At 39.4% G+C, this 22,874-nt stretch overlaps 11 protein-coding genes across 11 annotated transcripts; 4 read left to right on the top strand and 7 right to left on the bottom strand.

Moving 5' to 3' along the window:
• Window positions 1-406: 406 nt before the first annotated feature.
• HG535_0H03340 (PDPK1 family serine/threonine-protein kinase) lies at window positions 407-3,757 on the top strand (the record flags this gene model as incomplete). Its single annotated transcript, XM_037290837.1, has 1 exon — window positions 407-3,757. One exon carries the CDS (start codon window positions 407-409, stop codon window positions 3,755-3,757), a length of 3,351 nt encoding a protein of 1,116 aa, XP_037146732.1.
• Window positions 3,758-3,904: 147 nt separating this feature from the next.
• SDD3 (Sdd3p) lies at window positions 3,905-7,048 on the bottom strand (the record flags this gene model as incomplete). Its single annotated transcript, XM_037290836.1, has 1 exon — window positions 3,905-7,048. The coding sequence occupies one exon, from the start codon at window positions 7,046-7,048 to the stop codon at window positions 3,905-3,907; it is 3,144 nt and encodes a 1,047-aa protein (XP_037146731.1).
• Window positions 7,049-7,782: 734 nt separating this feature from the next.
• Window positions 7,783-8,685, bottom strand: SLD5 (DNA replication protein SLD5; the record flags this gene model as incomplete). The annotated part of the gene is made up of 1 exon (XM_037290835.1): window positions 7,783-8,685. One exon carries the CDS (start codon window positions 8,683-8,685, stop codon window positions 7,783-7,785), a length of 903 nt encoding a protein of 300 aa, XP_037146730.1.
• Window positions 8,686-9,657: 972 nt separating this feature from the next.
• On the top strand, window positions 9,658-10,299 carry RIB3 (3,4-dihydroxy-2-butanone-4-phosphate synthase RIB3; the record flags this gene model as incomplete). Its single annotated transcript, XM_037290834.1, has 1 exon — window positions 9,658-10,299. One exon carries the CDS (start codon window positions 9,658-9,660, stop codon window positions 10,297-10,299), a length of 642 nt encoding a protein of 213 aa, XP_037146729.1.
• A 79-nt stretch (window positions 10,300-10,378) lies between these two features.
• On the bottom strand, window positions 10,379-11,683 carry WRS1 (tryptophan--tRNA ligase WRS1; the record flags this gene model as incomplete). The annotated part of the gene is made up of 1 exon (XM_037290833.1): window positions 10,379-11,683. The coding sequence occupies one exon, from the start codon at window positions 11,681-11,683 to the stop codon at window positions 10,379-10,381; it is 1,305 nt and encodes a 434-aa protein (XP_037146728.1).
• A 268-nt stretch (window positions 11,684-11,951) lies between these two features.
• On the top strand, window positions 11,952-12,632 carry VPS60 (Vps60p; the record flags this gene model as incomplete). The annotated part of the gene is made up of 1 exon (XM_037290832.1): window positions 11,952-12,632. One exon carries the CDS (start codon window positions 11,952-11,954, stop codon window positions 12,630-12,632), a length of 681 nt encoding a protein of 226 aa, XP_037146727.1.
• A 361-nt stretch (window positions 12,633-12,993) lies between these two features.
• On the bottom strand, window positions 12,994-13,959 carry COQ3 (hexaprenyldihydroxybenzoate methyltransferase; the record flags this gene model as incomplete). The annotated part of the gene is made up of 1 exon (XM_037290831.1): window positions 12,994-13,959. The coding sequence occupies one exon, from the start codon at window positions 13,957-13,959 to the stop codon at window positions 12,994-12,996; it is 966 nt and encodes a 321-aa protein (XP_037146726.1).
• Window positions 13,960-14,128: 169 nt separating this feature from the next.
• Window positions 14,129-16,366, top strand: VPS72 (Vps72p; the record flags this gene model as incomplete). Its single annotated transcript, XM_037290830.1, has 1 exon — window positions 14,129-16,366. The coding sequence occupies one exon, from the start codon at window positions 14,129-14,131 to the stop codon at window positions 16,364-16,366; it is 2,238 nt and encodes a 745-aa protein (XP_037146725.1).
• A 42-nt stretch (window positions 16,367-16,408) lies between these two features.
• HMI1 (ATP-dependent 3'-5' DNA helicase) lies at window positions 16,409-18,541 on the bottom strand (the record flags this gene model as incomplete). Its single annotated transcript, XM_037290829.1, has 1 exon — window positions 16,409-18,541. One exon carries the CDS (start codon window positions 18,539-18,541, stop codon window positions 16,409-16,411), a length of 2,133 nt encoding a protein of 710 aa, XP_037146724.1.
• Window positions 18,542-18,761: 220 nt separating this feature from the next.
• On the bottom strand, window positions 18,762-20,537 carry VPS52 (Vps52p; the record flags this gene model as incomplete). The annotated part of the gene is made up of 1 exon (XM_037290828.1): window positions 18,762-20,537. One exon carries the CDS (start codon window positions 20,535-20,537, stop codon window positions 18,762-18,764), a length of 1,776 nt encoding a protein of 591 aa, XP_037146723.1.
• Window positions 20,538-21,427: 890 nt separating this feature from the next.
• On the bottom strand, window positions 21,428-22,453 carry RFC4 (replication factor C subunit 4; the record flags this gene model as incomplete). The annotated part of the gene is made up of 1 exon (XM_037290827.1): window positions 21,428-22,453. One exon carries the CDS (start codon window positions 22,451-22,453, stop codon window positions 21,428-21,430), a length of 1,026 nt encoding a protein of 341 aa, XP_037146722.1.
• Window positions 22,454-22,874: the final 421 nt, after the last annotated feature.

Raw genomic sequence — 22,874 nt, 5'->3', positions numbered from 1 at the left:
GAGGTATAAGTTGATTTTTGTTCAGCCTTCGAATAACAATCTATGAGAATTTGCCCCTGCGGTAAAGAGCTTAAAAACAGATCAACCATCGGACGAGCAAAGAAACCGAAAGGTAGAGCTATTGCAAACAAGGCTTCGATATAAGTCGGGTGACTGGTATACATTTTCTTTAGCGTATTGATAAGAGGAAGCTTGCTTACACGCGCTTCTCGTTTTGTTTCGCTCGGAAGGGTAGGTTAATAGACATTCATAGCGGCTACGTTTTTGGTAGCAGAGGAGCTTTCCACATAAAAGAAGATCGATATATGGTCACATCATTTAGAAAGAGTCTAAACTCATCCACATTAGCATTTTAGCGGTCCATCGCACTTTTTTACGTAATCAAGCTTAATATAACAAGGACAACATGACTGGAAGCCGTTTGAGGCCTTTGCTCCCCACAGATGAGAGGAATATTGCATCTCAGCTAGAGAAAAGAAATGGGGAAGTCGGCGGTCCGAAAACCAGAAAGGAGAAGAATGATCCTCTTGGCCCTGCTATAAGAAGTGCTTCCAACTGGAGCTTGGCAGATATTTACTCCGGAAGGCCAGAGACTTTACACAAGGCATTGACTGATACAGACAACTTTATTGAGATGTACAACTCTGAAAATAGGCAAAAATCAAGTGGAAGAATACCGGAACTCAATGAGGACATGCATGGAAGCAGTGACGACGACCAAATAACCCTGGAAGAAGAAACAAGTGCGCTCGCGCAGCAGCCGAACCAGGAGTACCACAGCGGGTATGAAGATGATAACTCGCAGGTAAATGGCGAAAAAGGTGAGGTAGAAGATGATGTAGAAGATGAGGAAGAAGGGGAAAACAGCGACTCTGGTCTAGAATACGAAATGGCACTGGATCCTGAATTAAAAAAGAGAAGAGAGGAATGGGCAGAAAGGGGTGCTGCCAAGATTGTACAAGAAGTGACTAACCCAGCGACAGGTAAAAAAATTAAACGAGTAATGAAAAAGGGCATAAAAGATTTCAAATTTGGTGAAAACTTAGGTGATGGTTCGTATTCAACCGTTATTTTGGCCACTTCTAAAGACAGTGGAAAGAAATACGCTTTAAAGATATTGAATAAAGAATATTTGATTCGTCAAAAGAAAGTTAAATATGTTAATATTGAAAAAAATGCTTTGCAACGCTTGAACAATTCGCGAGGTATTGTAAAACTGTTTTTCACTTTTCAAGATGAGTCAAGTTTGTATTTTTTATTGGAATATGCCCCAAATGGTGATTTTCTTTCAGTAATTAAAAAGTTTGGCTCTTTAAATGAGGAATGTGCAAGCTATTATTCTGCTCAAGTTATTGATGCAATCGATTTTATTCACTCAAAGGGCATTATTCACAGAGACATTAAGCCAGAAAATATCTTGCTAGATAAAGATATGAAAGTAAAATTGACAGATTTCGGGACTGCAAAAATTTTGAAATCTAAGGAAGGTACGACGGAATCATTCGATCTTTTAACGAGAGCAAAATCCTTTGTTGGTACCGCAGAATATGTATCACCAGAGCTGTTGAATGATAGCTACGTTGATTACAGATGTGATATTTGGGCTTTTGGATGTATCTTATTTCAAATGATTGCCGGAAAACCACCATTCAAAGCAACAAATGAGTATTTGACCTTTCAAAAAGTGATGAAGGTTCAATATGCGTTCACCGCTGGATTTCCTCTAGTAATTAGAGATCTTGTTAAAAAAATCTTAATGAAACAACCTGATCAAAGATTGTCTATTCCTCAAATCAAGAAGCATTATTTCTTTGAAGGAAAAAATTTCAATGATGCCTCTATATGGTCTGATGCTCCGCCGGAAATTCAACCGTACAAGGTTAGCGCTAAATCTATGCAACCTGTTCCTGCATTGAGTTCGAGTTCAGTTTCTCAGCTGAAACGCCCGCTTATTACGAAAACTAATACCAAGTCGACCACATCTATCGCAAGTAGCCGTACGCCCGAACCCATAAGCGGTAGTAACAGCAAAAAAAATACAATATCCTCAAATTTACCTGTTACATCCACTTCTAAAAAGGCTCTCGATGAGAGGACTGCTCAAATACTAAATAATGCAAGGAAAGCCGTCGGTAGTAGAAAGCAATCCCAACCCTACAGAACGTCGGGTGGTGGTGCGGCATCTGCGGCATCTGCAGCATTGACAAAAAAGGGTAAATCCCCACCACCTCAAGCAACTAGAACAACTTCTGCGGCGAACTTATCTGATACGCCATCTTCCAAACCGAGGGCCTCAACTTCAACGTCAAGAACCACAACTTTAATTGGTTTAAGCGCAAATAATTCCAGTGGAAGTATCAATGGAACAACTGGATCACGCAAAACTTCGGAGAGCTTCACGGCAGCCTACTCCAGCGCAGGTACCACCTCAAATTTACCTTCTAGTTCAGATAGAAATGACATTCCACCACTCCCCTCGATGAGCAGGATTGACATTATGTGGTCATATTATCTAAAGAATATTGACGAGCGTGTTTTAGCTGCAGATGAGATATATCTGGCGGTGCTAGAAACGGAATCGTTTGAAAAGCGGGTTCAGAGAGTGCACGGATCTTTGGTCGAGCCACAAGGCAATGGTACTTCTAGAGGTACCCTTCTATCGCAGGTCGCTAGAGGGGGGGGTGGAGTCACTGGATTCAGGAATGACTCAAGTAATAAAATACTACCAGAAAAAATGTATTACGAAGAAATGTTATTAGATAATGAGAAGATAACCAAAGATTATAGAAAACCAGGTGGTGAATCTGCACCAGCTCATAATAATGGAGCGTCATCACCTTCATCTGGCTCCAATGAAACCGCAGATGAAAATGGAAATTTTGCCTTGACAGATAAATTCAAAAAGCTGTTCCAGCACACGACTAGAACTGATAATATATCAATCCCTGTACCTCCCAACGAGTATTTCAAAAGAATGCTTTTAATTACGAGTCTTGGTAGATGTTTAATATTTGTGAAGAAGACTAAATGTATTCCTGACACGAATCTCAATTATGAGCTAGTTTATGATATTAATCTCTGTCAATCTGGTATTAAGGTTAGAGAAATTATCTGGCCGTCAGCTGAAACTAGTAGTGAGAGGTCTTTCACCATTCAAACGCCTTACAGCTCGTTTGTTTTCAAGTCGGATAAACAAACAATGGATAATTGGTTGAATGCAATCAACAGAGGGATTCAAATAAACCACGAAAGAGTTGTGGCGAAATTAAAGAGAGAAGATGAACAAAATAGTAGCGCTCTTAAAGCTGCAAGAATGGCAAGCCCCAAGCTAGCTCGTGGTGGCAATCAATTTGATGCCTCCATCACATCCGATTCTACTATAATAGCCCAGCAACAAACTCCAACGTTTCCATCTCCCAGTTTACATTCAAGAAGTGGCACACTTCCTGGAAAAAAACATGCATCCTCTACTACTGGGACAACATCTGCGACTGCGAAAGGAAGTCGTATTTTTGAGCACTTTGTAAACTCGAAGGAAAAATCGAGAAAGCATGCAAGTCCTGTTCCAATAGCTACCAAATTGGTTAATGGACTTCCGTCGAACTCAACACAAAGCTCAATAGGATTAGGAATATCAGATTTAGATGTTAGTGGTACAACGTCTCTTTCTTTTTCAAAGAGTTCAAAAAAGACTATTTCGGATGGAACCTCCAGGCTGCTTTCCAGGAGTGAAATTTCTTTCAGGCCTAGACAGTGATGGTCTTTCTCGCTGTAGTCATGCTGTTGAGCATTTCAAGATTCTCCAGCTAAAATTCAGTCCATGGTAGAATAGAATAATAAATATGTTGCAGTAAACGCTATCTACTTTAAGTACGTCAAGTTTGAATAAGCAATACAAAGCCTTCTATTTCGTCTCAACCTCTACATTTTTCTTCTCATTTTCCTTTTCGCTTTCCTCTTCGATCTCATTTTCTTCGTCATCCTCGAGGTCTGATTGAAGCTCTTCCACTTCTACTGTAAACCCTTCCGATTCGAAGAAGTTCTGTATGGTGTCCAGCTTCGATGGATGACAGCTAACAAAGATCGCACTTTTCTCACAATTGAATAAGTTTACCAAATATTTATTCAGTATTGCTCTAACATCATCAACCGTCACCTTGGCCAGTCTTTCGATGTGTTGCTTATTGAAATCGGGGCCTCTACTCAAGAGGAAATTATCCCGATAGCTCGCAATTGCAGCTTCTGCATAGCTGTGTTCGAACGTAGCTATTCTGTTGATTATCATACTTACCGCGCCTTTCAATGACTTTTCATCGATCTCGAGTTCACCTGACGCATGTTGTTCAACAATTTCTTTTGCAACTTGATAACACTTGACAATGTCCGCACCCCTATATACATTGAATCCCCAGCAGTTAGCCTCTGCTAGTCGGACCATGCTTGCGCCATAGGCCAATCCAGAACCACGAATTCCTCTCCAAAATGGGCCTTCAACTGATTGTAAATACTCACAGGCGACGGAAACAGCGGCATACTCTGGGTTTTTATAGTCCACGTTTAACGGGATTGAGGTGAAGATATTCATGTAGGAAGATTCGGACGCGGGTGTAGTGATAACGTATGCCCTTTCTTTAGGATTTTTGCAAAGACATGATGTGGCACTCAAGATTCTCGGAACAGGTGGTACTTTGACTTCATATTTTGATGGGACATCTTGTAGCCTTTCAATAAGAATATTCCATGGAGAGTAAATATCTGGCCCCAATTTAGAACCATCACCCAATATGACAATATGAAATTTGGAGAAATTAGTTCTCAATTGAGATCTGATAGTCTCTAACCTCGGTAACACTTTCTTCTCGTATTCGCCATTTTCAATGTTCTCCAAAACCTCCTCTAGTATTTCTTCAACAAATAAGGTATCAGTGGATTTCTTAACAGTTCTTTCGGTGTATAGATTATTGCAAGTAAGAGACTCCAACATACTTTCACCCTCTCTCTTTTTCTCTACTAAGGAATCTAGGTAGTTTTCTAACAAAACTTTTACACGATTCTCATCGAACTTCATATCGAAAAGACAGTGTTTGATCCATACCGCTGCTTTCTTGTAATTTTCAGCCTTACACAGTATGCTAAAATCGATAAGGTCTGGTACTGATCCTTGCAATCCCGTTTCTATATTATACTCAATAGCATCTGTGTTCAATTGCGAAACTACCTTTTCAAAAGGTAGAATATTACCGTCTTCATCCTCCATCGGTAAAGAAAATAGTTCACGGATAATTTGATAATAGGGCAACAATGCTACGTCCTTAATACATCTGCTGTTCAGCAGGAAATGTAATTCTACAAATTGCGATGGAAAGTGTTCCAAATGAAGAAATAGTGGGAAATTAGCCGGTTTATGGGCAATTATATTTTTTGACACATCATTGTCTTCATCATTCCACTCAAAATTGTCTATCGCCGTAATACCCTTTGTTTCTATGAACTTTACACTCTTGACGGGATCATTCACCAAAAACTGTTCCAAGATCGACTCAGGGATCGGGGTATCATTTAGTGCAGTGGCACGATCTAAAGCTCTACGCAGGTCTGCCCTGTCTTTTTCTTTGTATGTTTTTTGTCTTTCTTTGACGAGATTTTCCTTTTCGAAATTGGTGCGACTGTACAGGTCTGAACTAGGATAGCCAACTACTATAGCCGGATGATTAGTAACAAAAAGTCGATTTCTCAGTTGATTCCAATCATCCTTAGTCCATGCCATAAGCGTGCCAAAATCATTCAAGTCCTTTAGCACCGTCTTCAACGAGGATCCGTCTTCATTACCGTATATGAAATCAGTGATGGCAGCCTGTGATAGTGTTCCGCCACCTGATTTTTCACAGCGCATGATGAAGCTCCATTTGCCATTATCAATGACCTGATGCATTCTTTTCAAATCAATTTCATGGTTGGAGAGGATTTCCAGTACTTTGTCTTTTGTTACCTCTAATTTTTCGGTTGGAACACCATGAATCCCAACATTAATTATTGTACGCAAAAAGTCATCTGCCCAGTAGTCTACGTAGTTAGCAAATGGATCTTCAATTTCAACCAGCTCTTTAGAAAAAGGTGCCAGCGCACTTTCAGTGAAATAATCCAGCAATAAATTTACAGCCAAATTTTCCTGGTTCAATTCATATGGATCACCAATCCATGCGAACAGCAACTCACCTTGACTCTCATCCAATTCTGGGAATTCCACTTTGCTTTCTATTGTTTTATTCAATTTGCTAGGAATCTGTGAGGGTTTGCTATCAACGAATGGCCTGCTTCTTGTGGCAAGTTCAAAACTCGGCAACCCATCATCCCATTCTTGAACAATGTTCAGTAAATCGTCCTCTGGGACGTTACCACTGATCACAAGACATAAATTAGCAGTAGAATAAACGTTTTTGTGAAAATTTCTGATCTCATCGCTCTTCAGTTGCCTCAAATTCTTTGTAAGCCCACCTGTTTCAGACCTATAGCCACTACCCTCCGGAAATAGCAGTCTTTGTTTCTCAAGAGCAGTAATAAACCAACTTTGAGATTCAATCGCATCCATCTCGCTAAATACAACACCTTTATCGGATAAATCTATAGGATCAACATGGTAAACTTCAGTCAAACAGGCTTCATCGGTCAGTGTAGGATTCAAAAGATGATCCAAGTAGACTGGAAATAGCTTCCTAAATCCTTCCCAACCCGCACTTGTCAGCGTGTAAACCGTTTGATCGGTTGCTGTCCAAGCATTAGTAGAAGACATACATAAATTCCCGGCATTATCAAGCAATCCCTTATAAGGATGGTTTTTTGATCCCATGAATAGCAAATGCTCCAACGTATGAGGCACACCTGAGTCCGTTGGACACTCAGTAGCGACAGCAAAATAGCCTTCAACTAGAGGAGAAGATTGATGATTGATGTGGACTAATTGCAGACGGGTCCTAGCCGAAATGTACTTCGAAATAGTATATTGTGGAGCATAATCTAGCTGGAAAGATATTAACTTGTTCAACACCATTCTATACACGCTACACTTGCTCGAAATCACCGTTTTCCTCTTTCACGTTCCTCAGTTCTGATCCTTCGTAGGACAAAAGTAAAATCTTCATAAAAGAGAAGAGCATGCCGGTACAGTTTTCTACAAAGCAGTGTATTAAAAGCGAAATTGCTAATTGAAAGCTAATTGCCGTTGATTATTAAGCTACACTAATAATTACTTCACAAGATTAATGGATCCAGTCAGATACATACGAGTTTCTCTTCCCTAACGAAATATACAAAATACCTCGTGAATCAGAAGTCTAACGTCTGAAATATCGATTAATATCATCATTTAAGATCCTGCTGTCCTTTGACACACTATATGTCACAGCTCAAGATATCTATTAACCAAGACTTTTTGAAAGGCTCGCTGAAACTGCTGTAACGATCCCTACCAGTCAACTGACTGGTCTCAGAGATGAATTCCAACAGCCCAGGGCGTAAATCCAGAGGAAACGTCCGCTTTCGCCTTGCTTGAATTGTCTTGGATGTTTGATATGTTTTTATGAAAGTGAAGTGAAAAGTTTTTTTCACCATCGTGTTTTATTAAACTTGATATACGAAAATATTTACAACCTTGTTTTGAAGTACATGGCACGCTGCCTTGACCCGAATAATTTAGACTAGCCTTTGAAGAATAGCTGTAATTAGCTGAGGATCAATTCTTTCATATATTCAGCACGTCAGACACCTATATGTATTATTATAAATCTATATCAGTTCAATCTTGTCTTCTCGAAGCAACTCTCTGATGACCAAATAGCGCATGACATATATTCCACCGACCGCAAGCTCGACATCTTCCTCCAATTCCTCAATATTGACAGTGTAGCATGATTTGCCATACTCGCCAGTACTCAATGCTGGCTCATATTGCAGCTGGTTTGCGGATGGTGTCTTGACGTATACGAATACAAATTTGTTCCAATCTGGTTCATCGATCATGCTCACACTCCCCTCCGTATCATTGATAGCCTGCAATTCGGATGGCATATGTTTCAGTACGGAATTATTTAGTAACTTCAATAGGATGGTAAAATGTCTTTCATGATACTCGAGTTCCTGCGCAGATAGCAGTTCATTCAAGGGCATAATCTCCTTCTCTGTTTGTTCTAGTTGCTTCAGATAGAGGGCATATTCATCGACCTTACTCAATCGACATCGCAAGTAACTTCTTATTACAAATCTTAGTCTCTCGAGATCCGCTTCCATACAGAGCAACGGGAGTTTGTTGTTAGTGGAGGCAGGATGTGGGGCTGCGTACTCATCTACTGATTCATGATTATCAGAGTCCTCAAAAAACCCCATCGCGATACTTTCGATGTTGTCCATTTGCGCTTGCAAACGTCTCAACATGCGGCTCATCAAAGAGCTGGGATACGGCAGCAGTTCTGGCGAACACCGCTCGTTTCTCCACAATGTGATTAGCCTTCTATAATCTGCCTCTGCTGTCACCACGCCTGGCGATTCCTTTTCCACGTCCATCCTCGATGGGTCGAGAGACGAATCTATCATCGTTGTGTTGCCATCACTAGGCAGCAGAGGATCTGACTGATCCACTACGGTAGTGTCTCGGTCCAATTCTGCTAGAATATCATCAATGTTAATGTCCATTTGCTATATCAGCCTTCTGTTGCTTTCTTCGATCTAATTTTTTCCAGAAGTATTGGCCGAATACTTTGCATTATGATATATTATATTCATTTGTTGCTGATCAGCTACTTGCGATGTTAACAATGCCGCAGCTTAAAACAAGTCGTTTGAAAAACCATCCGGATCTTCGAATCGAGCTACGCTACAGATGTATCTACGTTTTTCCTAAGAGATGAACTGAATGTTGTAACATAACTTTGCAAGTGCTATAAGCGTACGATACAATGCAGGACTTTTATCTCACCACTAGTGTGCTACTCACAGCATTTCCGTGATTATTTACTCCAGATATTTGGAGCTTCTGCGACAAATGCCCGGAAACCTAGTCAAGAATCCGTTAGACTGCGGCAGCGTTTGGATCCATGCAAACTTGAGGCAGCCTCAGTCATATAGCTTTTATATATACTCTCACAACCGGATCTCCCTATAAACGTCGAACACAGTACATGATAGGGCTCAAGTAGTTAACCTGCAATGGCAAATCTTTTGCACTATTTTCTTTTTGGAAGTTGCAAGCACAAAGATGGCATTAAAAGTCTCACTCGCAAGTGATGATCATAACATAATCTAAACAGGTCCTGCCTAATTTTCAATTTACGCTCAAGGTAAACCTGAAATGCATATTGCGAAGAACATTTGCAGTGACATTCATCACGTGTGTGTATTCAAGTATGTGTCATTAATGCTTATTGGCATCGTTTAATAAAAATCACTGAAATTTGTCAGACAACGCAAGCGATTATTAAAGTTGTCATAATGACGGCTGAAGAAAAAAGTGCAGGTAACGTGGCTCACTTTATACTTTGATCGGTTCTTATCACCGTGGGAAACATACATATATATATAGTGCAGTGAAGATAAACGTATTTCCAAGTTATCTGTGATTTTGATCTTTGATAAGCATTTGGTGTGAACGTACAGAACAAGTTACAAATGCCAAGCGATAAAACTTTCATTTCGATTAATGATGCGATTGAGCATTTCAAACAGAATAAGTTTTTAATTGTTATGGATGATGCTGATAGAGAAAATGAAGGAGACTTGATTTGTGCAGCAGCAGGTGTCACAACGGAACAATTAGCATTTTTAGTACGCCATTCTTCCGGGTACGTGTGTGCACCGATGAGCAACGAAATAGCTGACAAGCTAGATTTACCATTATTGAGAACGGGAATGAAGTTTCAGGCTAATTCAGATGACAGATATGGTACTGCGTACACAATCACAGTGGATATTGCTGAAGGTACAACTACGGGTATCTCAGCGCACGATAGGGCATTGACTTGCTCAAAGCTGGCAGACCCAAGCTCCAAAGCAACAGACTTTTTGAAGCCAGGCCATGTTTGCCCATTGAGAGCTGTAGATGGTGGTGTATTGAAGAGACGTGGTCACACAGAAGCTGGTGTCGATCTGTGCAAACTGAGTGGCCTGCCACCGGTGTCAGTGATATGCGAATTGGTTAACGATAGCGACGGCTCTATGATGACACTAGCTAACTGCAAAGAGTTTGGTAGAGAATATGATATACCATTGGTCTCAATCGAGGATTTGGTCCAGTACTTGGCGCAAAAATAGTGCGTACACGATTCGAATTGAATAAATAGTCGATCTATAAAAGCGATATGTATACTTCTGGTTGTCAATACGTCAACATTCATTTCTTGGTCTTTGGAGCTTTTGGCTTTGCTGGGACGAGTCTTTCCTTTTGACCCCAAACCAATTTGTGTGGTTTCATAAAATTCTCCAATACTTCGTCGGTAACATTTTTTCTTCTATCTTGGAATCCTTTCACAAATTCCTGTAACGTTTCTACACACAGTTTTTTCATTTCACCTGATAATAGATCACCACTTCTATAATTATTAGCTGTCTCCTCCAAAAATTTATCATCGTCCTTGAAAAATGACAGGTATTGGTATGCAACATCAATATCAGGATTACCACCTAACTTTCTATGAAGTTCAATAGATACTTGTCCACCACTGAAAGCATACTTATTAATCTTTTTCTGAATTTGTTTTGGTGTGTCAGTCATAAAAATAGAACTGAACTCATCGGATGCTGACATCTTTGTTGTCGAGCCCTGTAGAGCGGGGAAAAATTTAGCATGTATCAAAGAAGGCTTCGAGTATTTCAATTTATCTGCAACATCTCTGCAAACTCTGAAATATGGATCTTGATCAATGGCGCATGGAATTAAACATGGTGTCTTCTCTGGTAAACCTAGTACATCAGGGAATGAGCTTGGAAATGCAGAAGCAATCTGGATAGAAGCAAAATGGATCTTACCAATGCAATCGGAATCCGTGAAGCCGAATACTGCTTTAGCTGTAGAACCTGTAATTTGTCTGGACACACGTACAACAGTCTCATAAAACCCCTTACCCATATACTCAAGATCGGAGAAGATAAAGGTATTTTCCGGATTGAAACCAACTGCGATGATATCTTTTGCGTTTTCAGCTGCAAACTTTTTGACATCTTGAATTGTCAATTTCTGCTTGAATAAGAATTTCTCATCATCGGTTAATTCAATAACTAGTGGGACATCAAAAACATCTTGCAACCATTTGGAAAATAGAAATGGAATCATATGACCTAAATGAACAGAGTCACTAGAGGGGCCCCTACCAGTATATATGAAAAAAGGCTTACCTTGTTCATATAGATCAAGAATCTTGTGGATGTCACGTTCACTGTAAAAGAGACCTTTACGCAGGAAATGATGGGGCCTTTGGCCGGTCACTTTTTCAAATCTTTCCAATGTTTCAGGAGTGATTGGTTTAGTACCAAATTGTTGTAGCAACTTTTCATAATCAATGATCTGCGCAACACCTTCTTCATTAACCGCACCTTCCACGTCCCACGGTGTAACAACTTGTTCCTTCTTGCCAGTAGCACTCTTGAGGTCAAGGTTTTCCATTGCTTGCGCAGATTGCTCCACTTCTTGTTTGCTCATCCTAAATGGGCTTAATTCCGATGCCTATGCCTTTTTTTCAAACTCAGTGTTCTCTTGATAAGATATCGAGATGCTTAAAATTTTCCAATCTTCGCGAACATTATAATGATGAAATTATCTCTGCAGCAGGGGCAGCAGAAACACACAAGAACCAAGGCCTTAAATCGATTTGTCCATTGCCAAAGTGGTGTAAAATCCGGATTTGAAACTTCATATTTTCTGGTTTAGGTGTGGTATAAAGTCAGTAAGATTAGTCAAGTACTGAGAGATGAATAGGGTTTTTGGTTATGGGAATAAGAAAACTCACGATCAGCTGCTACAAGAGTCCGGTAGGGCAATGGATCAGGCCCAACAGGGTCTACAGGAAAGGGTTTCACAGTTGGATACACAAATTTCTCAACTAAATTTCCAATTACAGAGCCTACAAAAGAAGATAAGTTCTGCAAGGTCATCTGCTGGCCAGAGACCTTTGAGACAGCAAGCCCTTAAGCTACTAAATAAAAGAAAGAAGTTGGAGCAGATGCGTGATTCACTAGATTCACAGTCATGGTCAATGTCGCAAGCTCAAATGACCAGTGACAATTTGAAAAATACAATGATCACTGTCAATGCATTGAAGCAGACCAACAAGGCTTTGAAATCACAATATGGTAAAATAAATATCGACAAGCTACAAGATATGCAAGACGAAATGATGGATTTAATCGAACAAGGAGATGAATTACAGGAAATATTATCAGCAAACACTTTAAATGGGGATATTGAAGATATAGACGAAAGTGAGCTAGATGCGGAACTAGACGCGCTGGGTGAAGAGGATCTAACCGTTCCGGGAATTGAAGAATCTGGAATAGATATGCCATCTTATTTATCGGGCGCTGTTCCTCAGTTTATTGACGAAGAGCCACAAGAAGAAACCACCAACAAAGCGCTGGAAAACGCTCAATAGTCTTAAGCAGTTCACCCAAACAAGAAACTGTACCGCCTTACTGATTGAAAATTGGACCTTTAGTTTTGATGCAACAATTCAAAAAAACATTTGCGACAACATTTGCGACAACATTTGCATCATTTGACGTGCCTGAACTAAAGATTGATAGGATATGTATATATAAAAGTCGTTCTGATTGCTAAGCGGCAAGCGCTAATTTTGCGTCGATTACCTGTATAATTGCTGAATCATGTAAGCTATGAATCCTCGCTCTTACTTTTTCGAATTTCTCCAACCATATTCATGAAACAACAGTCCAATGCACTTCATCAGTCGTCTACTTGCATTGTACCTTATTTTTTATGGGTGATCGCTGGTTCTATAATTTTCCAATAGCCATAAAATAGTTACCAACGTCGGAACAATCGTGTTCTACCCAACCTTTGAGTGGCAAATACATAGTGCCTTTTGTTTGTAGGATTTCGTGCGTAGAAGGTTCATTTTGTTGGAACCATTCTTGTATTTCAGATGATTTTATATATTTGCTCAAGTGATGTGTTCCCTTAGGGACAATCTTAAGGACATACTCTCCCATAAAAATTGTGGTGAACCAAGAGACGATGTCTCTGTTAATTGTACTCAGAAAAAGGATTCCATTGGGTTTCAGTTTCAACCACGAGTGTCTCAAAATTTGACCGGGATTGTCGACATGCTCTAACATTTCAAAACACGTCACGACATCATAAATACCAGGAACCTTTTCCAACGCCTGATATTCATAATCAAGTTTACCTTTGAGACTTGGGTCAGCTAATGCGTGGTTTTTGGCAACTGCAATGCATTCTGCTGTCAGATCTATTCCTGTAACATGTTTCACATTTGATAATCTTGCAAGTGCCTCAGAAAGGATTCCCCCTCCGCAGCCAACATCTAGCACAGAAATCTTTTCCTCAGTTTGACTTTTGCTTATCGCAAGTTCCAATTCATGATCAATGTTACGAGCCACATATGGCGGCAAGAAGCCACGATAATTAAATCCTGGAATATATGTTTCTGGATCACTTATTTTGACACTATTCTTCAGAGTTTGTTGTATAAAGTCCATTCTGGCATTGTTCATTAAATGCAAAATTCTTTGAGGACCACTGACATCCCACCAAGTGGGTGCCAGTTCCTGGAAATGGCTTATTTCATCGGCAGATGCCGATGTGCCATTTGCTCTCAACCCTAAACCACTGTGTCTGCTCAATTGTTGGCATGCAGTCTTCGCCCACGGACCAAACCCTTTTAAGGCAGGGTTTATCAAGTTATTGCTCATCCCTGTTACCTTCAGCCTGCTCAGCATCCTAGCTTTAGGCTAGTCTTTCGTTTTTTTCTTTTATTCGCCTATATTTACTAAAACTGTGTGAGTTTTATTAAAATATCTAAGTAGAGGCGAGCCATGACTATTTAAAAATGGGATATTATTAAACTATATTAAACCTCAAGGTGGAACATATTCACTTAAGCAGCCTATGGAGGACTCAGCATCTGACAGTCATGATGAGCAGGAGCTCTTAATGTCTACGAGGCAACGCCGTTCCAATGCAGGAAATAGGATGAGGAAGCTTTTAGAACAAGAATTAGAAGAAATGAAATCTAAAACTGACGCCTTGAACGATGATGAACTCGACCTTTTGTTTCAAGAAGATGCAGATGATGAAGAATTTGAGGGGGAAGGGAGCTCTAGTGAGGCAGAGGGTAGTGAAGAGCCTGAAAGAGTATTCGAACCGCCGAAAGAGCCTACTACTGCGAACGATGATATGCTTTTGAGTGATTCTGAACCAGAATCTTCTGAACAGGAAGGGGATGATGCAGGTGAAAGAGAGCTGCAAGACGAAAGAGCTAGACAGAGAAAGAAGAGAAAGAAGAACTTGGCACCTGTGATAAAGAAAAAATCCAAGATTTCGACCGATGAGTTAGATGGTCAAGTGAGGCAGCAGTTGCACCACGAGCTTTTAAATGCAGAAAGTCTGCTTGTCGCCGATAGAAGAACATCAAAGAGATCATCTGTGGTGGCAAATAAACTAGAAGTATACGCAAAACTGTCGCGAGCAGAGAAGAAAAGGAAGGTAATACAGGAGAGGATTAAAAAGCATAAAGCACTCCAAAGGGAGGTGGTACTTACACAAGAAGACAGAATGAGAATAGCATTGGAAACTGAAAAGTTCAATCTTTTGAGTTTGAATAAGTATAAGGAGCAGGAAGTATCCAAGAAACAGAGCAGACTTGCTATGCAAAAGCGGCAAAAAATAAAGTTCAGACCAGGTGAAGTTGTCATACAAGAGCTGTCAATAGCGTGGAATGTCGATCCAGTTATGGAGCTAGAAGATAAGCAATACTGGGATGCTCAGTTGAAAAAGAGAGAGAAAAAAAAGAAGAAATATCCTCGTAGACAAAAGAAACATAATCTCGAACCTCTTGATAAGACGGAGAAAGATGCAGTGAATAACCAACAGATCGATCAGGGAAAAAATGAAAACATGGGAAAGGGCCTAGGTGATGTTGCTGTTGCCGGAACGACAGAAAACCGATCACATGTTTCATTTGAAGAAACAAATATGCATACAAAGGCGGATTATGGAATTGAAGAAATGGGTCAAGATACGAGCAAAGAGGGAAAGAACACTATGGGCGTAAAAAAGAAGGAAGATAGTCAAGAAGGTGAACAGTCCAGTAAGGAGAACATAACTAGCGACGTTATAGAAAATAAAGTGTGCAAGGACACATCACATAATCCAACAGATAGCTTAAATATTTCAAAAGATAACAAAGAAGACGAATTGAAGGATGATTGCGCTAATAAGTCAAAATTTACAGCGGGTTCGGTAAATGGTATTGAAATACCAAACTTCCGAGATACATCCAGAGTCCCTGAGGATACTTCTGGGACAAGGCTGGCAGACGATAACGGGAAAGGTATACAACTTGGCACAATAGAGAAGGAAGATGGAAAAATAAAAAAACAGGTCACATTCGCAGAACAAACTGTCACAACTCACATTGATCCAGACGCGAATCCATCACTGGAAGGTTCTTTTCAAAACATTGAACCCACAGGTGTTATTTCGGATAATGCACAACAATCCGATGGCCTTCCTTTAGAAGAAAGTCATGAAGAGCTCATATACGAAGGACCTCCTCAATTAGTCGCTAAAGATATGGTTAGTTTATATAGATTTCCATCCGAGACATATGAAGGGGACGTGCGCGATGAGCTTTTTGGTAAGCAATGGTCAAATGCCACCCGTCAAAGATCGCCAACCGTGGAAAATATCTGCAAAATTACTATGCCTGAAAATGCATTAAGCTACACAGCAAATACTTCCATAATCCCAGATCTATCCTTCCTTGAAAACTTTCCTGCCTTTGGTGAGTATGGTAGAAAGATAGTTCACGACACGGGAGGAAATAAGCACGAAGAACTAGAAGTTGAAATCAAAACTCAACCACCTAGTGGTGTTCTTTTTAGTAATGGAGTAAGGAAGAGGTGCCTAATTACAAACAAGGAGTGCCACTATTTTGATCCAAAGAATGGCGTTCCCTATTCAGATGTGGAAGCTTACAGGGTCATTCAGGAAATTCAGGATTCTTCAATTGCTGAATCTCACGAAAATTCCGAGCCGCATTACCAATGGGTTGGCTTTAGAAATGGTGGTATATATCTCGATCTTCTTCAAAAGCCTGCAAACAATGTCCCCGAAGGTTTTTAGAACACGCTCCAAAGAGTAGCTATTTACATATTTTAGTCTTTATTAATGTACTTTGTATCTAGTAGCCACAAAAGAAATAATTTTTTTGCACATAGTTGAATAGCTTCTTTTGTTTTTGGAACTGAAGTTATATTTATTCTTAAGCATTGAATATTTGTGTAGGCTCAATCCTCGTTGTACGTTTGTCGGTCTATTCAGGTCAATGCAAAAGTACTTCCAAAAGCTTTGGTTCAAAAGCAGGCTCGGTGTGGATGTTTTCAATCTGGAATTTATTTTCGGATGCCTTATATTAATAAGGTACAATAAATTCCTTGCCCTTGTCATACCAACATAAAGAGCTTTACTTTCTATAGGGAGCACTGTGTGCGGTGTGCCCATCAAAAAGACTACAGGAAACTCCAACCCTTTTGAAGAATGAATGGTGGATATATTTATTTCGTCCTGTTTACTCATTTTAAAATCTACAGGGTAGTTTGAACCACTTTTATCGTAATATGATTCAAGAAAAACCTCCACCAAGGATGAATCACTGCCTTTATTACATGCGCAGTATTTCATCACTAGTAGCATCTGTTCCAGATGCGACTTAAAAGTATCCAATTCTTGTTTATTTTTAAACTGCATGACCTGAGAATCGAAGGCATTAGCGGTACAACAAATATGCTTAAATAGCTGCGAATGATCATTCATATCAAAGAGAGCACCACCAGCAATTAATTTACTCAAATTCACTTTGAAACTTTCAATTTTTTGCCTACAGGCGGCATTAACAGGCCATCTAGAAGCTGGTACATGTGTAAGGTACATCCAAAAAGGCATTGATTTCTGCCTGCAATCCAAATAGAGACGCTGGATAGACTGATCGCTAACACCTCTCATAGCGCTCAGTGTTACAACGACACTAAAGTCACTTTTCAACTTTTTCTCTAGCTCTTCTTTGCCAGCATTGACTTCGTAATGGGCTATTGTAGCAAGTCTAAGAAGATCGATCAAAAATTGAATCCTAACATCTGAAAGCCAATCGGGGTGAGAAGTCAATTTTTGAAACTTTATGTTATACGCTCGAAAGTATTGTGCAATGGACTCTGAATGGGCATTTGTTCTTGTTAAGATTGCGATGTCGGACAGTTTGACAGATGAACACACCAGTTGAGATATTTGCTCCACAATAAATTCCAACTCGTCAATGGGATCAGGAATACGAATAATCTGTGGAGAAATTCCACAAGGGCCCTTGAGAACGGGATCATAATTGCTATAAGAGTCAGAATGGTGTATTATATCATTAGCAGCGGCCATGATCTCTGGTGTGCTTCTGAAGTTATCATGAAGGAACATAGTTTTGAGATTCGTATTAATGGATTCTAGTTGTTTTATTACCTTTTTATTACTTCCCAAAAACTCATATATATTTTGATTGGGATCACCAAACAATGCAAGCTGTTTCTGACCGCATATTCTGCCTAAAAAGGCCCCTAAGTGTGGGTATATATCTTGAAACTCATCAATGAAAACAATTTTAAATTTAGATTTTATATCTGCTGTTAAAACAGCTTCTTTCTTCGACAGTTTAATGCACTGTTCCGTTGGATTATCCAGATAAAAAGCAGCTCGTTTTATTAATTCTTCATTTGTCAGCACCTTACAGCTCTTCATTAGATCAGCGATCTTTGCCATGACATTTCTATTCTTGCTGTCACCTTCTTGATAGCTTTTAAACAATCTTTGCAGTTCTCGAATACTGCATGCATTGGACTTCTGTAGTGTTTTCATGTCTTTCGAGACAAGTCTCATCAATCCACGCCAACCATTTTCTTCTATTACACTAATTGTTCCCTCATTTTCAGTTACAATTCTGCTAGCTAAACCATGGATTGTGCTAACGTTGATCTGATTAACAATAGTTGTTAAGTGTTCATTTGTATGTTCTTCACACTTTACACTATGGAATAATTCCAACAGTTTGGTCAAAATATTATCCACAGCTTTATTGGTCAGAGATAAAACCAGTATTTCATCAGGTCTTACTTGCTTGGTGGTTATAAGACGACGAATTCTATGCAATAAAGCCAGGGTCTTCCCCGATCCAGGACCAGCAATAACCTTCAGTGTACTACCTGGCTCATAAAGTGCTTCAACCACTTGTAATTGAGATGCCGTCAGGGGTTTGTCCATGGAGGAAATTAATCCTACCTGTCCTCAGAGAGTCTATTCGTCGAATTCAAGTTATTACGTGGAAAAATCATGTCCATCAGTTTACCTGTCCCTTCTCTATAAGGAAAAAAAAAAGAATTGCTTACTTCATGATTCGTATGTAATCTATATCACAGGTAATTACAGGTAATTACAGGTTATTATTTTATAATATGCCAGTAAATGGGTTAGGCATGCACTATTACTTGACGTTGCTGAATGCCTCAACAAGAGCTTTGAAATGGTCTTCAGTCTCCTTTAAGATTAAAGGTAGCGATGCCGAATCGTAGATTTGTAAAGTAGTGTGCTGATGTTGTAAAGAGTTGTACAAATACATGTAATTTGTTGCCAGCATTCTTTCGGGCGATTTTGTCTTCTTGCTGCACTTCGTCATTACCGTTTCAAAATCATTTCTTACCCTTATTATTGAATTATAGAGCGGCTCAGATCTTTCATCAATCTGATCCTCATGCGTAATTGCAAGTGTCAGAAAGCTTGTTAGAAATTTGGCAAACTGTACAGTAAGTTCATGCGGCGTAGTAAGCGGATCACGCTGAGTTGCTTTGCCAAAAATATTGGCAACGTTAGTCGTAATAGACACTCTACGCAGACTTTCGCACTGAAAGTCAACTAACTGCTGGAATTTTGGCCATAAGAGCATTAATTGAGCATTCAAATACTCCTCAACAACAGGCATTTTTCTCCGCTGTGATTCGAACTGTAACTGTTGGGCAATTCGTATGCTTATTAGAACTCCAAATATATCATAAGTGTTCAGAAACAATTGCTTTGTGTATTCCAGAGCTTCGTCGAAGGTATACTGGAAGACTTGCTCTATAATCCCCTTTAATTCTTGCTCGTTGCTCTTGATGAGGAAAAACTCTTTCAAGAACTTATATTCGACGGTACAATTGTCCAATATCGCCAAATTTAAGTTTTTAAATCCAACCTCCACGTAATTTTGCATAGTATTATTCTCAGCAATCTGCGAGACCATCACTGTATTATCTTCTTGTGTTAGTAGAGACAGTCTCTTACTTATTTGAAAGTAATCTTGAATAGACTCATCCGTAACAGCTACTGACGTCCTACCGTAAGTAGTGGTTAAATAGCTCGAGATTGCAAAGCCGCTTCCCTTTTTAAAAGAAGTGTTCGATAAGCCGTTGCCTAGCGCGTATTGTGCATCGATCATTTTGAACTGAAGGATTGTTAAGGATCGTATATATCGAGAAAAATAGGCTTTATAGTACCATCGCATACTGTAGGAGTAAGCTTGCCTCAGCTCTAAAGCCAGTGAATAGTTATTCTCAACAATGAACTGGAATATCTCTTTAACTTTTATCATTTCATTTTGAACAGGTTGGCATGGCACTGGTTGATGACCTCTCAGCTTCTTTATCTCACGGATAATAAATTTTTTCGACCTTTCCAATACAATCTCTTTTGAAATATTCAATACCTGGCACAGCTGCCCAAAATCTTTGGGAACAGCTATTTCGTTATCTTGTTTATATTTCAGGTATATCTCTTGTTTATCCTTGATATAAGCAATGTTTTCGATCCATGAACTATTAATCTTCGAATGTATGATATCTTTGATTACGCTGGGAGATATCATGAGATCATTAACCAAAGGACTTATGTTGGCCAACTTGACAGAATTGTATTCAAGGAGCGATTTCAATTCAGAGGATTTGTTTCTTATAAATCCGAGATCATTGGTGAATTCAGATAGTTGCAGATTGAAATTCTCTATATATTCCCGTATAGGTGGTATCACTGATTCCAAAGTAGTTTGTACCTGTTGATGGTCCTCTTCTAGGTTTTTGAGTTCATCCCAAAGACTGTTATTTGCCTGATATCTTTGAGTATGATAGTCATTCAAGAAGTTGCTCAACGCATCATCTCCCGAGCTATTAGCGCTTTTCAAAGATAATTCCTTAATGTCCACTCCTAAAACGGTACCCAGCTCTTCCATTGAAGCAATTTGATCCCTTCAAGTGCTTGCCGCGATTTCTTTACCTTCTCTGTTTATTTCGTATTCCACGTAGCCAAGCGGAGACCTTAATATCCTATTGTTTTGACAACTGCAAAGAAAAATAGTTTGTAATCAACAAGTCAAGCAAATACTTACATCAAAAAAGACATTTTATAACCATACCTTTTTGTAGTGGGTAGGTTGGACTCTTCATGAAAGAGAGTAAAAAAGAATGAGCTGAATATGATTCACATCAAAGGCCTATTCGTCGATCCGTACTCATATCCACAATTTATCTTTACACAGACACCCAAGTATTTTTTGTGCGATCCCAAGATATAATAATTTAGGTCTGTGACTCGTACGTATGCTGATTGAAATCTGCCATTATACATTTTCCTCACGTCATTATCAAACAGTTGATTGGCAAGAATGCCATTAAGAATTTGTACCAAATTTTGTACATGCTCCTCATAACTTGGATTCTTGTCGGTGTGACTTTCATCTAAACATTATATCAGTTGGAGCTACTTTGAGCAGAGCAATAATCTGCTTTTATCGAAGTGTACTATTCTATTGTTACTTCTTCATATTTGTAACATTTACTTTCTGATTCAAAATTATGAGAATGGTTCCTGTGAGAAACAAGACGGTAAAATGCTTTGGGTAAGAGCACACTAAATGTTACAGCATCGAATCTCGCTTGTTTGCAACAAGAAAGGGGCAAAGATCTGTTAAAAGTAAAAAAAAAAGATTCAAAATAGTCTGCATTAAGAGCACTGACAAATGTGCTACTAGATGTCGTTTCTTTTCCATTATAAGATTTACTGGCATTATATTTTTATATTTAAAAGTAATACTTTGCAGGGGAAAGCACGCCATCCGGGCAGTTACTTAAGTCTATGTATTTTCGCCAGGAGACTTGCCAGTTGTAAATAGGTGCCTACACCTTCCAGAATTCGCATGTGAGTGATGCCGATCTCCTTTATCATTTCTAGTCTTTGAGACTCCTTAAGTTGATACAAAGTTTTTGAAACACGGAAAGATGTGGTAACAATATCCACAGGAGAGTAACCCTTATCCCAGAGATCGTTCTTTAAATGAGATATAGACTCTTCTAAAGTTGGAGCCAGAAGCATTCTCTTCACAACGAGAGGATGTGGGGAGTCAACGACCTTAAATACATTGTCACCATTGACTAAACCATGACCTGCAACTGTACTCTGCAAGTTGTTAATTGCTTGCCTCATATCGCCTTCTGCTGTGAATATAATTGCTTCTAAGCCATCATTTGTGTATTGAACATTTTCTTCCTTGATAATTTCCAATAATCTTTTCAGGACTTGTTCATCTGATAATTTGGAATACCGTAAGATTGCGCATCTGCTTTGCAACGGTTCTATAATCTTGTTGGATTGATTACAGGCAAACGCGAATCTGGTGGTATTTGAATACAATTCCATGGTTCTCCTTAAAGCCTGTTGAGCGCCCGCAGTCATGGAGTCCGCTTCATCCAGTATAATGATCTTGTGCTTTCCAGATGGCAAATGGCATTTTTTCTGAGCAAAGTGCTTGATTTGATTTCTAACAACATCGATACCTCTATCATCTGAAGCATTCAGTTCTAGTACTGCTTGCGAATATGCATCACCTAACAGCTCGTGTGCAAGACAGTGAACTGATGTAGTTTTACCAATACCAGGCAGCCCAGAAATGATCATATGTGGCATGTTACCATCTTGTGCAATCAGCTCTAGTCTTTGAACCGTTTCTTCATTCCCTACGATATCTTTCAACAAATGGGGACGATATTTTTCCACCCATGGTAATTGCAACGTCAATTCAAGTTTTGGCATTGCCCATAAGCCAGCTAGTAAGTAGGATTCCCTTCTTATTCGATTAAAGCAGATTATCATCTACGAAGTGAAAGGTTCGCTTTTTTATCATTTAAGATGCTGACCTGTCACGTGAAATAAGAAATCGACCATTACCACTTCAATGACTGCTTAAGCGATCCAGGAATCATTCCAGCAGACGCTGCTCAGCTGCATTACCTACTTCAGTGACTATCTTAATAACAGTGATGGTGATGGCGATGGCGATGCAAGATACGTTATCGTCCTCAACAGTTAAAAACACTGTCTTCAAAGATGCAAGAAGGGCAAAAAAAGAGAAACATTGTCCTTTTACGAAGAACGACTGTAACCTGCATAGGTAATGATTCCAATGCACTGCAGGTTGCCAAATTTTGTGAATGTCGTTTCAGTCAACTTATTGAGATATCGTTGATTTTCGTTCGATGAGCATCAGAAACTGAAAAAAAAAAAAAAAAAAAAA

Source organism: Zygotorulaspora mrakii, chromosome 8, assembly GCF_013402915.1.
Source record: "Zygotorulaspora mrakii chromosome 8, complete sequence".
Classification (NCBI taxonomy): domain Eukaryota; kingdom Fungi; phylum Ascomycota; class Saccharomycetes; order Saccharomycetales; family Saccharomycetaceae; genus Zygotorulaspora; species Zygotorulaspora mrakii.
This window is presented reverse-complemented; position numbering and strand designations above follow the sequence as displayed.